The sequence below is a fragment of the Prenolepis imparis genome, unplaced genomic scaffold (assembly GCF_030444845.1).
Source record: "Prenolepis imparis isolate NDT839.2.m4 unplaced genomic scaffold, iyPreImpa1.0 SCAF_3, whole genome shotgun sequence".
In the NCBI taxonomy this organism is placed as follows: Eukaryota; Metazoa; Arthropoda; class Insecta; order Hymenoptera; family Formicidae; genus Prenolepis; species Prenolepis imparis.
The window spans coordinates 8,441,537-8,455,238 of record NW_028141161.1 but is presented as its reverse complement, the minus strand read 5'-3'; the positions used below and the strand labels follow the sequence as shown (position 1 = coordinate 8,455,238).

Below are 13,702 nucleotides of genomic sequence, written 5' to 3'. Positions count from 1 at the left end.
CGCGTGTTAAAGTGCGACGAGATTGAAACGAAAGTGTTTTCTATAGCAAACGAGAACCGTGGGATTCCGTAATCGATTCCAGCAAAACCTAGACTATATCCCTCGCTAATCGACTACCGCCGCGGCTCACTGCGTTCGATACTTTACAAGCCGTGAGAGTAAAATTATCATCGTCCGACGCAACAATTTTTCTGAGATCGGGCAAAAATAGATATTCTAAAAAAATTTTTCTTTTATTATAATACAGAAGTGTCTCATGAAATCTCATTGTTGCTCCATATACGCGCTCTTGAATTGATTACGAATCGTGTCATTTTCAAAAAAGATATATACGATTGATTCGAAATAAATGTGTTTCTGCGAAACTAAGAGATTCTTATTACAGTTTAATGAATTATTATTTCAAGTGTACTTTACACTTCGACAATTTACAGAAATTTAGTATTGGTTACAAAAATATTTGAATTAACATTAAATTCGAAATTGCGTCGCTTAAGAAATCCTTGGCAAAGGAAAAGAAGGTTGGGATGCATTGCCTGAGATTATAAATTGATCGGTACTGCGTTTCTCAAGGGGACGTGAAGTAGAAAATAAGAAGTGTCGTCTTTACGATAAAAGGGACGATACTTTCATTCTGACGGCCTTCATGGATCAGAGAGAATTCGGAGGTCAGATCGATGGGAAGCTGCGACCTCGACCCCGACCCACCTCAACTCTCAATCTAGTCCAGGTGTCACGTCGAACTTTCTCTTGCACACAGTCTCAGAAAGATTATAATAACATACTTATAATAACGCCAAAATGACGTTCGAATGATACTTGCTGAAAAATTTCGAGTAATTTTAAATTCAATCGCGTAAAGAAAATTATTTTTTTATTCTAATATAAAATTTATGTTTAATTGAATAATTATTTCTGTCTCAACTTTGTTCTTAATTCTCCATCAAGTAACTTGACATTATGAAGCAGAAAGATTCTGAAATAAAATAAGATAAAAACGTAAAATGATCGAATAACAGTAAAAGACTTCTAAAAATACTATGTTAATCGTGAGAATTTTTGTATATTGTTTTATTTATTTTCTTAAATATTAATTTATGATATACAAGAAGAATATACTGGATTATTGTCATTAATTTAAAATACTTTGATAAAATACTTCGTGCCATATATTGCTAAAGACTTTTATTACAAATTAAATATAATATGCAAAAGAGCATTTTATTTAATTCTTATTTACTCAATTATGTGTATTATACAAAATTTTTTATTCATCTTTATATTGTATTTGTTATTTCTGGCCACTTTGTACAATTGTTTATTGCATATATTGATTCATTCTAAATGCAGAAGATGCGTAATGGAAGTACAGACCTACTGTAGGCTCTGTCGTCTCAACACCCATGTGACTTTGACATATTCTAGTTGAGAGACATGGCCACACGTGGCAGCACCTTACTGTAACTTATTTTAGCACAGATTAAAACCAGCATTCGACAATGTATTCAGTTGACAATAGATTTGTCGAATTTTAATTAGCTATTTAGTATTTCTCTAAATTTCACGCGATATAAACCATATCTCGACATGATTACTGTTCTCGATGACAGAGAAAAACAAATTGTCTCTAGACATATACATATACTTGAAGAGAAAACAGATTGGATATTGCTGCAACGTTGCATTCGATGAGCAAAACAACAAAAAAAAAAAAAAGAAAAGTAAAACAGCTATATCTTGTGCTGTCTGCAATGCGATAAATCGGGCGACACGATTCATCGATCTCTCGCGATGTGGTGACTTAATTGATTCCTTGGCGCACTCAGCGAACTGCATCGGGAAATTTATCCGGCTGCGGGATTAACTTTGTTGCAATGAATAATAAGTTGCGTGCACACGTCGCTAAAACTGGTTTGTGCGACGTCGATGATCCGCATACTATTCTATCTTATTAGTGCAAATGTTCGAAGCAAATAGCGCATCGACGCTATCCGATATCCTTTCGCGAAATATCGACACATTTTATGCTTGAACTCGGTGTCCTAATAGTCCATGTGTATATCTTACAATTAGTATCAAATATTTTTCTAATAATAGAAAATAATTTTTAATATTTATTTAAAAAAAATGTCTATCTCCTAAGATCACAATTACTCCAAAAATTTCGTAGATACTTTCACAATACTTTTTTTTTGCAAAACATGTTTATAATTTAGTTTGCAAATCTCTCTCTCTCTCTTATTTTCTCTCTCTTATTTTTCCTCCCTCTCTTTCTAGCTGCACAATCTTTTTTCATTCTTAAGAAGTACAATATACGCTCAAGAATCTATTTTAAAAAGACATATTCTCATAAGCAACTTATACATTTTTTGAATGAAAAATATTTAAAAAACAAAAAATTTGTATGATATATATTTAATTTTTCTATATTTATAATTATGCATGTTTGTTGTCTTCTGATAAAATTGTTTCTTTCTTTGATTTCTTGCAACACATTTACTCTATTAAGCAATTTTTTTGACCCATTGATAAAATTGATTAAAGAATTGATTAAAGAATCCGTAAAGGGATTCGCGCACCTAATAAAAATATACAAAATACAACTCATGAATGACCACAATGTCTACTCGATGAGATTGACAATTTCTTGATCGAGAAATCACTTCCAAGATGAATGATAAATAAGTATCGCATGTGTGTGTGCGTATATATGTTTGTAGCATAAATCGATCTCGACCATGCTCGATCGTAATTCGATCGTAGGATTTTGATTTTGATATCGCTTCCGTGATCGTGGATTGTGGTCACTCGATAGAAACTGAGATTTACGATGAACATTTTTTGCGTAACAGTCAGACGTCATCTGACCTGTTTTGATCGCGTGTCGAATACAGGATACCCGAGATAAATCGAGAGATACTGTTCAGCTATAATAATATCTTCTTGCACCGGAAGAGAAATCTTTCGACAATTTTTATTTTTCTCATTCATGTGAAATATTTAGATTGTGCACCTAAAATGTGTACATATTTATTTTTTTTACTGATTCTCTAAGATTCTTAAAGAATCCTTATTGTTTAGGGTATCCTTCGGCTCCAGCAAAGGATCCATGGTGGAAACCCTTGTCTACGAGACACCAGTGCAAGAGGAACCTGAGATCAATCATTTCTTGGACCACAACGGCCGCCTACCTCCTCCTATGATACCTGTGCCTGATACTGAGTAAGTAATCATTCAACATAAAATTATCATCGAAATTCTATCATGAATTTTTTGCGCTACTATCAAACATCTGTGTTTTACCATCAAAAGTATTGCATTCTCTTTCTCATCTTTAACTAATACTTTATATTATTAAATTGAAATTTAACAGCGAGCATGTCAGTTTCAATTATATTTGAATACCAAAATTTATGTACAGAGTATTAAAAAAAAATTCTTTTTAAATATATGTTGTTCTAAAATAGTATAAAGAATATAAAAAAATTAATCGACGCATAATTAATCAATTAAACGAGAGAATGCAATGCTTTTCTTAGTACACCGTATGTCAAAAATGACACATATGCACCGGTTTATTTCTCACGAGCAGATGGAGTTTCTCATAAATTCGCGCCTCAAAGATTCGATCGCGGAAGTCGATTATCGTAGTAAATTGCATCCGCGAAAGCTCGCCCACGCACGTATGTGACGTGACATCATCTGGCGCACCCGGTACCGAAATAACACGCGTATGTATATGCATCAATAATGTCAGATCACGCGGAAATCGACGTACGTAAATATCGACTCGACTCGTTAAATCATCGATTTAGGCGCAAAATCTCGCCGCGCATAAAATCCTCCCATTGCATTTCCGCTTTGCGCTTAATTCAGCAGATGTTCATCGTTTAATGTAACAGGATACTGAACATGAATCGACGATGTATGTGTTCAAATGTGTTTTGCAACGCATTTGAAGACAAGATAAAAGCCAATTTATTTTCTCTTTATTAGTTCCTATAAAATAATGAAAAATGAGGTGATAATGATGCAAAATATATGTATATTTTTGCTAAGCAATCCTTATTGTGCATATGCTAAACATTTTTTCAATTATTATGTGTATTTTTTTATGAGCTGAATTTTATTATATAATTGTTCGGAAAAAAGGATGTGAAACATATTTGATTGCATTTTTTCGATTTGTAATTTGCTAATATCATTTTAAAGGGTCATTTAAAGCATTACAAATTTTGAATCCATATGAAACTCGGTTTGTGTTAAATCCCATTGTAATTTTTGCCATTTTTAGTGTTAAATTCAATTTTTGCCAGATATATTGAACTCCCACCATTATGCTTTTAATTTGCGATCTGCACACGATTATTCTTTTTTGTACAAACTCTTTCAAATTAGATTCTACGACTGTATGTATATCCTAGCCTATATTATCTTTCATCGCAAAAAAGCATTATTAGATATTCTTGACGCGAACATCATCGTTTAACCGAATCAAACTCGATAATAATTGCGCCTTGCGATAAGTAGCCGACTATTAAAAGAAATGTGTGTGGGTAGAGTTATGTAGATAACTCTCCCGGGAAGACACATCGTCTTTCAAGAATGTAATTATATATTCTTGAAAATGACTTTGTCTCTCATTGTGCCTAGGTACTCTGCTCCCAAGCTAAATGAAATTCCTAAAAATAATCCGCTATATTTCATATTGTGTTTTAATTTTGAAATATGCAAGGGATACGTTCTACTTAACACAAATAATACGAATTATATTTCATCGTTCGCATTGCTTTGCAATGATGGAGTAAAGTCAAGTTTTAGAAAAACTCAACATAAGAGCTACACAAATATATCGAAAGCTAGTGAAAATCGAAGATGTATCACTTGGGAAATTTTTAATTTTAGTAAAGAGATACATTGCTGATTTTAAAATCGGAGTCAATTTGACAGCTCGTGATTTCGATGGACGAGTTATCGCGTTATAGCGATATTACGTAACGATAAGATTACGAACATCTTGAGACAGTAGTTTGATAATGCCTCGCAGTCATTCGATTAGAACATGTTCTGATCGCACTAGCGCGAGTGTAATCTTTCTTGCAAGGTACGAAAGACGTAAAGTGAAGCTAGCTGAACGATAGCTATTATATATATATATTTTTTTTTTAACGAATCGACTCTCCGATGAGATCATCGCGACTTTTTACGCGCGCGATTACGTACATCAAAGGTTTTGCAATCACGCGCGTGAATCTCACGTTTTCAACGTGAATGAATTCCAATCGGAAATTCGAGCCGTATAATTCGCGCGGTGAGTATTAAATAATTCAGGAAACACGCTTTAACCCTTAACTTTCCCTTAGCGTATCTCGCGTTCACTGTGCATTTTAATGTGCATTATTCGATGGGTTTAGCTTCTGCAAACAAATTTTTCAATTCGCGCATTTTCTTTTAAAATATAATTTATATATATATATATATATATATATATATATATATATTTAATTTACATCATTTTTTCATGTTTTTTTTCTAAATTATTTTCTCTTTTTATTATGATTTAGAATAGGCCTTTTTCAAAATTCTTTCTTTTCACATTTAAAATAGAGCTCCCTGCGTCTATACTGAAACATGCTTTTAAATAAAAAAAAAATAAATAAAAATAGACACACATAGTATTCATCACAGATCAAACACCTGTGCCGCACAAAAAATCGATATTCGCGAACGATCTCGTGAACGAGACGACAGATGCCGGCACTCTCCCTCTTCGCGTTGGTCCAAACCCCGAAGAGAGGACCGCTTCTCGTTCACCAGCACCAGTTCCTCGAACACGGCCGAGTCGCGCCGGAATCAACCGAATGCCCGGCGTTTGCGGGAATCATCCCTGTGTTGGTGCACGCACACACATCCGGTACCGCGGTTTGCCACCCGCGCCTTTTCTTCCTCCCTCTCTCGCAAACCTCCCTTTACGTCTCCCGCATCTCCGGCATCTCCTTAACACACGTCGCGACGTGCGTGTACACACTCTTTCCGCCCACCTGGCCCCTCTTTCTCGTTATCTCTCCTTCTCTTTCCTCCCCCCTTCCCCTCCCTCCCCTTCCCAATCATTGAGCCTGGATAAGCGAGGAGCGCGGTGTCGAAGCGGAGTGGCAACCAGCGGTTCAGTACGCTCGTGCCCTCTCGTCGAGCACGGAGTCGCGTAGTCATCGGTCGAGTTTCCCGCGAGGCCGGCCCTTCTCGAGGAAGAAGCGTTGACTGCGAGAAAGGGAGAAAGGGAGACAGAGATCGATCAGCCAGGTCCTGTGGATTAAAGCCGCGCGCGACCACCAGGTAAACGAGCGTTCCCCGGCGACGCTACGCGCGTTCGCGACTCCCCGAGTTCGGAGTTGCTCCGAAAATCGAAGCGATAGAGAAAACGCCGAATCTCTCCCCGATTCAATCGCCCTCGATCCTCCGATCTGTTCGCCAGTAGGTACGGGCGTACGAGGTGTCCGGCAAGGTGCGTACACGCCCAGCGAGGGGAGCTCGCTCCCCGAGCAAATTTGGGGTACAACGGGAACCGTTTGAAACGGCCGAAAACAGCTGTTTAAATTCCGTTGTATTCACGAATCATTCGCCTTTATTTAGGTTCGAATTTCTTTGTGATTTTGTGACACATTCTTGAGATTCTTTCCTGAGTGATGTGATACGAGAAGTCAGCTTAAAGTTGGTCCTATTAATTAGTAATATCCTATCTAGTATTCTCGTTATTTCGATAATTGACTTTGTTTATAGATTGTATTAATATTATATAATTTATATTTAATTTGTATATAATTTATATAGTGTATACTATATTATAGAGTATATATTTTTTTAATTTATAATATAATTCATAGTTCATTTAATTTATATTTATATTAAAATATAATATAGAATTTGTAAGGCAGATAATTTTTGGGGGGGAAACATCTTATTGTGTAAATGGATTATTTGCTTACTGCTGATTATACCGAATACTGGGCATTTTGTATAACAAAAGAATACCACAAGAAAGTAATTATAATCTTAGTTTCTTTTTCGAAAAAAAAGGTTTGTTGAACTTTTCCTTCTCGTTAAAGGCGCGGATATTATTAGCGTCGACTGTGTCAATTACGCATTGTCTATATAGAATTTACGGGTGAAAAGACAGTTTACATAGTTCACACGTATAGGTACATAGACAATCGCTATCGATGTTTACAATATCGCTCGATTAAGTAAATAAGACTACGAAATGCAAAATACTGCGGATCTAAATTAATTAGCATTGTTGAAAAGGCAGCTCTGAGTTTCTATAAATCACTACGTCGTCATTTTAGATGTGTTAATTTATATATAATTTCTAAATTTTTAATTAGATCTTACGCCGATCTATCGTAATTCGAAAACATGGAAATCAGAATTAAATTTAAATGTCCCCCGCGACAATTTGACATCTTAAAAGGACCAGTGGCAGGACTATAATAGGGTGACTCGCAGCAAGCGTATGAGAGTCGTTAAGGGTGGATATTTTATTTGAAATCGCGACGAATCCACCCTGTATATTCGCGATCGAACGCCAGTTGAGAGGTCGCGTTGTTGCCGATCGAATCGCGTCGCCGGCGTGTCTGTCCCTAATAGCGGGCTCGCATCGATCTGGTGGGAAGATAGCGAAAAGGACAGGCTGGTGTTGTCCACAGGGGGTGGAAAACACCGGCGAGCAACCGTATTCGTAATCAAACTCAGTTATTCGCCCGGTCAGTATAATGAGAATTGAAATGGAAATCGGCTCGCTCGAGGGGAAATAATCTGGACTCTCTCTAGGGTTGTAAAATCTCCCTGGAATATTTTTCTAGACGTCGCGTGATCCGCGTTACGCTACTATTATACGTATCATCCATCATCCCCATCGTAGGATCGAATCTCGCGGAAATGGCGAGAGAGAAAGAGATAGAAAAAGATCGATATACGAGTTACAAAGTATTCGATAAACTCTCCGGCGCGGCCGGTATCGGTGTGTCGTCACTACCGGTGAGAGGACACGCGGAAAGAGAGACGCACACAGCTCTCGCCCGGTGGTTGCCATAGTAACGGGCCATCTTGACACACTGCAGCCATTCTCTCCCTGCCGTTTCTCCGGAAACGTCATGCTCGCGCGTTCGTGAGAAAAATAGACTCGCCGACCCTTTAGTTACAAATTAACCGTGTCCATTTTTTTCTTTCGAAGAGAAGGGACTTTGGAAGAACTTTTGCAGTCGCTCATCCTATTGTCTCGCTGTGCATTCAACTTTAATAAGCGTGTCGATATCGAAAGAGAGAGAGAGAGAGAGAGAGACGAATTAATTGAGCGATTCGCGTCACGTTTGACAGTTCGCGGATTTTCGAATTAATAATATTTTTTTTCCGTTGCATCGCTCCAACACGTCAACAACGCGTATAATACAATGCATCGAGATGCAAGTCGGGTCATTCGAAGGAAATATCGACCGTCCGTGTCCTCGCACGCGGAAAGCACGCACGATTAGCTCGCGAATGTTCGTGTCACGAGACATGCGTTTTGCTTTACATTGTAACAGTAGTGACGTTGTAAAGCTTGACACTTTTACAAATGCATATTTCTACACAGTACCAGTTTGAGATATCGATCGTATACATCTTTTCCAAAGAGATTCCCTCCGCGAATAGGAGGACGGAGTCTTAAAGTTATTATTTTGCACGATTGTAAGCGATTCGTGAGTAGAAATCATTGTTGCATGCGACAGCAATGTTTACAGGACGAATATTTCTCCGTTTCTTTTTGTTAGGAAAGTGCCTTTAAATAATTCTTTAAACATCGCCTGTCACGCCAAGAAAAATGCACGACACGATAAAATATTTGCTCAAGTTTTACGCGGCGCGTCATAAAAGCGCACAATTAGAGCGATTCGGGTTTGCGACGAAAACTACGTCGACGAGGAAAAAAAAGGGAGAACGAAGGGTAAACGAAGCAAAGCAAAGTTGATTGCGATCAATATGCGCCAATTTGCGTGACTAACTTTAGTCGCTGTATGTATAATTATTAATCAACTAATTGTTAGATTTTTCTGAATTTGTCAGTTTTGACCAGATGTTTTTTTTTTTCTAGATTGTAATTATTGTAATTCAATTGTGATATATTTGCATGGTGCATTTCAGAATATATTTTTTTTTAATGATGAATTCTTTAATTAAAATTAGCGCTAATATATTTCGCATGAATTTTCACGAGCGAATTTATTACGACTTGTTTATGAGTCTTAGCACCTTCTACTTTCCTCTATCGATTCTCGTTATGAATACGATTTTCATAGAAAATGAACTTTTTCACCATCTTTTACAGGTGAGTGCGTATATTTATAGAATAGCGTGTCGAGCTTATCGTTCCGTAACCTTGCGGCGAGCAACTTGGCATTTATTAATTTCAAATATCGCGACTTGGAATTAGAATTGCAATTGAATAAATCTCGCATGAAAAAATTATAAGTAAACTGGTTCTTAAATTAAATTGCTATTCGATGATATTTTTTTTGTCAGCGTCTTCAGTCAAAAATAATCAAAAATTTGCCCCACTTCGTCAATTTTCGATCAAAGTATTTTAGAAGATACTTGATATTTTAAAAGATACTTGACATTGAAACGTTCGACATCGATTTAAACGTCTTCAACGTGTGTAAAAAAAAACGTCTACACCTTGAACGAGTTTTCCTCGTTATTGCAAGAATTCATAGCCGGATTTTCGCATGATTCCGTTCGGAATAGCATCGAAAAAAATAACTGTCACCCGATCCGACCGTGAGCGAGGCATCGTAGGCGATTAGGATGATGATGTCACGAGCTCAAGGTCTGATTCGCTCTCGCGAGGTGTTTAACTGTCGGATGACGCCAGACACATAGTGCTGCTGGGCGTCAATGCGTAAACAACAATAGCGCATATCTGCCTGTGAATTATGCAAACTGTCTCTTCGAATAAATATTACTTACGCAACAGAATTTTACGACTAAATGGAGTGATAATTTAAACTTTCGTGAACCTTGAAATTCAACAATAGATACATATATACACGCAAAATTTATATTAGAAATTTGTATTAAAAAATTATAATAGAATTTTTCTGCAAATCTTGACAATTTAATTTAAACTATCTAGTCCCGAGAGGGGTTTATAGATGCTGAAATCCAAGGATTTGGATTTCAAATCCTCGGATAAATCTCCGCACGAAGCCTCCTCCGTGTTTACTTTATCGAGCCCCCTCGCGAAGGCTTGTCGGGGATCATAACTCGGAATGACAACTTCATCGAAGAGTACACATTCCACGGAGTGGAATAGCATTTACCTCGTTGGAAGGAATCGTTATCGACGCGCAGGATCGATTCCACGGCCGGCGACCACGACTCGGGGAACCGGTTTCCCAGTCTGGTCCAGGCTCGTCCGCGTTTTCGGTCCCTCCTCTCTCTCGACTATGCCGATCCTCGTCGACTCGTTTCGGTCGATTACGCGCGACCGGCAGGACGTTGCGCAAGATCATGACTCCCTCGGTGCGCATTCCGACGAGCGAGTGTCCTCGACTCGACCGATCGTTATCCCTTTTTCAGAAGGTACCTGACGATTCACATTCGAGAGCGTTCTCGCGACCTAGATCGGCGAAATTTACAATACGCAGTCGTTTTTCTCGATACAAGTCTACTGCCGCTTGAATGCAAAAGACGAGAATATTTTAAATTGAAACATATAATCGACATTTTTCCGATAAAAATAGATTATATGTCATTCAAATTCCCATACAGTCGAGCATGAGTGTTTGCACCTCATATAAACTACAATATCACGAGTAATTCTCTCTCTCTCTCTTTGTACGCCTGTCAAAGCGATGAATTTGTCTCGGTAGCGAGAAGCGGATGAAGGTTAACACGCTTGACGCAACTAAACATCCAGTAGCTTATCGGACGTGCGTGTGATTGCCGTGGCGGCCTATTTATCGGGAAGAATAAATACTTTGTTAATTCTATTCCCAGCTGAACGCGCAATTTTTATCGGGGAGTGACTCATCATATCACACTCGCGTCGGAATGTTATTATCGTTCGCGCTCTGCGAATGATGCTCGTTCATGGACTTCTGCTCGAAACATTCAAATTATATTAATATACTTATTGTTATATTTATATAATTTGAATAACAATATCGCGAGTGATAAGTTTCAAACTAGAGCGAAAACTTTTCTTATTAAAATACGAGATTTAAAATTTATATTATATATTATATATTTATTATTATATTCTTTTACAAGTTCCTCGAATTATGTGGTATTTATATACTGATATAATGAATTTCACCTTTTTATTTTTTATATTTATACTGCAATTCACTCATGGTATTTTTTTTCTGATGCACTCTGACTCGAATATCTTGTACCTTCTTCAAGTCCTGTAGCATCACCTTGGGGTATCGATATTACCATTCTTGCGTTTAACCCTTGAAGGAACAGCCAATTTCTCTCCTGCTAGGGATCGTTTTCCATATACGTTCGCTTCTTCCTTGGCCTCCATCTCCTGAAACTGATGATATAGCTCCCCCGAGGATATGAATCGAATTTTCACGAGCGTGCGACGTACGGCGATAGATGAGTGAAGTTATACAGTATGTTCTGAATCTATCAGCCGCAGGCATAGATGACGTAAGATATGACATAATTTGCCGACAATAATCTCAGGCATAATACTTTCGGAAAGATATTAGACTTATCCTTCTTATCTCCACTTAATTCTTATCCTTGTTATATATTCGGAAGAACGATTATCTCTGGAGAAAAAAGAGAGAGAGTACTCTGTGATACTCGATGAAATGCTGTACATATTTCCACCGTTTTATGCTCGGGCCGCTTATTTTCCTAAACGATGTTCCCAACGTTTAGGCGAAAGATATACGCCTACAGGAAGACTCTCGTTGTAATTGCATTGGGCCGCTCGTGCAAGTTTCATAGAAGTGTCAAGGCAAACGAAAATACATTACGAATATATAGCCATACAGTGCTTAACCCTTTCGCTGCGCGTGTACCATACATCGCGTATAAATTTCTCACATGCTGCGAACACAATTTTCGCGAGTAGTTCGCAAGATTAAATATTATTAAAAAATATTTTAATAATATAAATAAAGAATAACACATACCACACGTCCTTTATAATATTTAAATTTCTATTTCTAATTTGAATTCGAAATTTAAAATAAAAATAAGGATTTTTTTAGACTTTTTTCTATTCTGCGAACTTTTTGATTATTGCGTATATTTTTAATATCTTTTCTATTAATTTACTTTCAAAATTCGCCGTGAATCGTTCGGAAATAATAAAAGACGTCATCGGTTTTAGCTGTGTAGGCAGGCAGAGATATAAGTGCACTTTGGATATTACTCTTTTCAGGGAGAGCTCTCGTACACCGATTGCTTATTGCACGAATTACGCGAAGCGGGCTATTTTAGAAATTTGTAACAAAGCCACCACCGCCCCCGATATACACTCTTTCGATAGTTGGCAGTTCGTACGCGTGTTGGCGGAATGCCACCTGTGCGCAACACGTGTACGCGGAGATTTTCGCAAAAATGAAAACGGATGGTAGTAAATTCTGAGGGGAATCGACGAGGGGACCTGCTCCTCGTAAATTACATAGAATCGTTATTGATATCGTTCGATTAATTTCGTCGCGCGCACGATTCACGTTACAAAATTTTAGAAAACAAATAATTAGAAAAGATATTAAAAATATACGATAATCAAAAATGAAAAAATTCAGAATGAAAAATTGAAAAAAGCCTTATTTTTATACGTTAAATTATGAATAAAAATTATAAAGAATAAGTGTGTGTTATTCTTATTTATATTATTGCAGTATTTTTTAATAATTTAATCTCGAATTGACTTTATGCCAAATATTTTTCGATCATTTATGTAAGAAAAATATTGTTCTTATGAAAATATATTTGAATATCGGACGCGACAAGATCAAGTTTCGTCTTGGATTGGCGTGATTAAGTCAACGGCCTGGTTAACTTTCGTAATTATTACGAATTAACCTTCTCGTTCGCTGCGGATACACAATTATAATTCCGAGAGACCAGTAGAAATTACTTAAATTAAGGAATTTCGTCAATTTTCAAACGAAAGTTCGCTTTAAGTGGTAAGATCGATCAATGCATCTATATAGCAACGCGTTATTAAATTATAAAGGAAGATATCTCAAAGAGATCGAACAAGCTAAATATATGCAAAATCAATATCTTCGAATTAAAATCACTTCGCAGCATGCATATATAAAAGAATGAACGTTTTTCATCTCAATACGCGATAATTCCTTCTCATTTTTCTATTCATGTCGCGAAACGATGTTTATTGTTCCAGTTTTAATATACGAGAAAAAAAAGAAAGAGGAGATAAAATTATAAAGCAGCTAGACTATATTAAATTAAATTAAATTAAATACTCCGTTGAACATGACAGAATTATAATTCATTAAAATCACATCTTAAATGACTTTTTCAAGATTTATAGATAGATTTTTGAAAATAACAGAGATTTAAAAAGGAAACGAGTTTCCAAGTTTGCGCAGCGAATCCATCCGTCGTCGTTTCGGTACATCCCACGTATTATGTATTACATCTCTCGACGTTGCATCGTAACGTAAATGAC

At 36.9% G+C, this 13,702-nt stretch overlaps 1 protein-coding gene across 2 annotated transcripts in view; it reads left to right on the top strand.

The window, feature by feature from the left end:
- Nucleotides 1–13,702, top strand: part of LOC145934508 (uncharacterized) — a 69,928-nt gene that overhangs the window by 32,644 nt on the left and 23,582 nt on the right. For both annotated transcript variants that reach the window (XM_083034977.1, XM_083034978.1), the window contains one exon: nt 3,082–3,222. In XM_083034977.1, the coding sequence (XP_082891103.1) occupies nt 3,082–3,222 (141 nt within the window). The remainder of the gene's footprint in view (nt 1–3,081; nt 3,223–13,702) is intronic.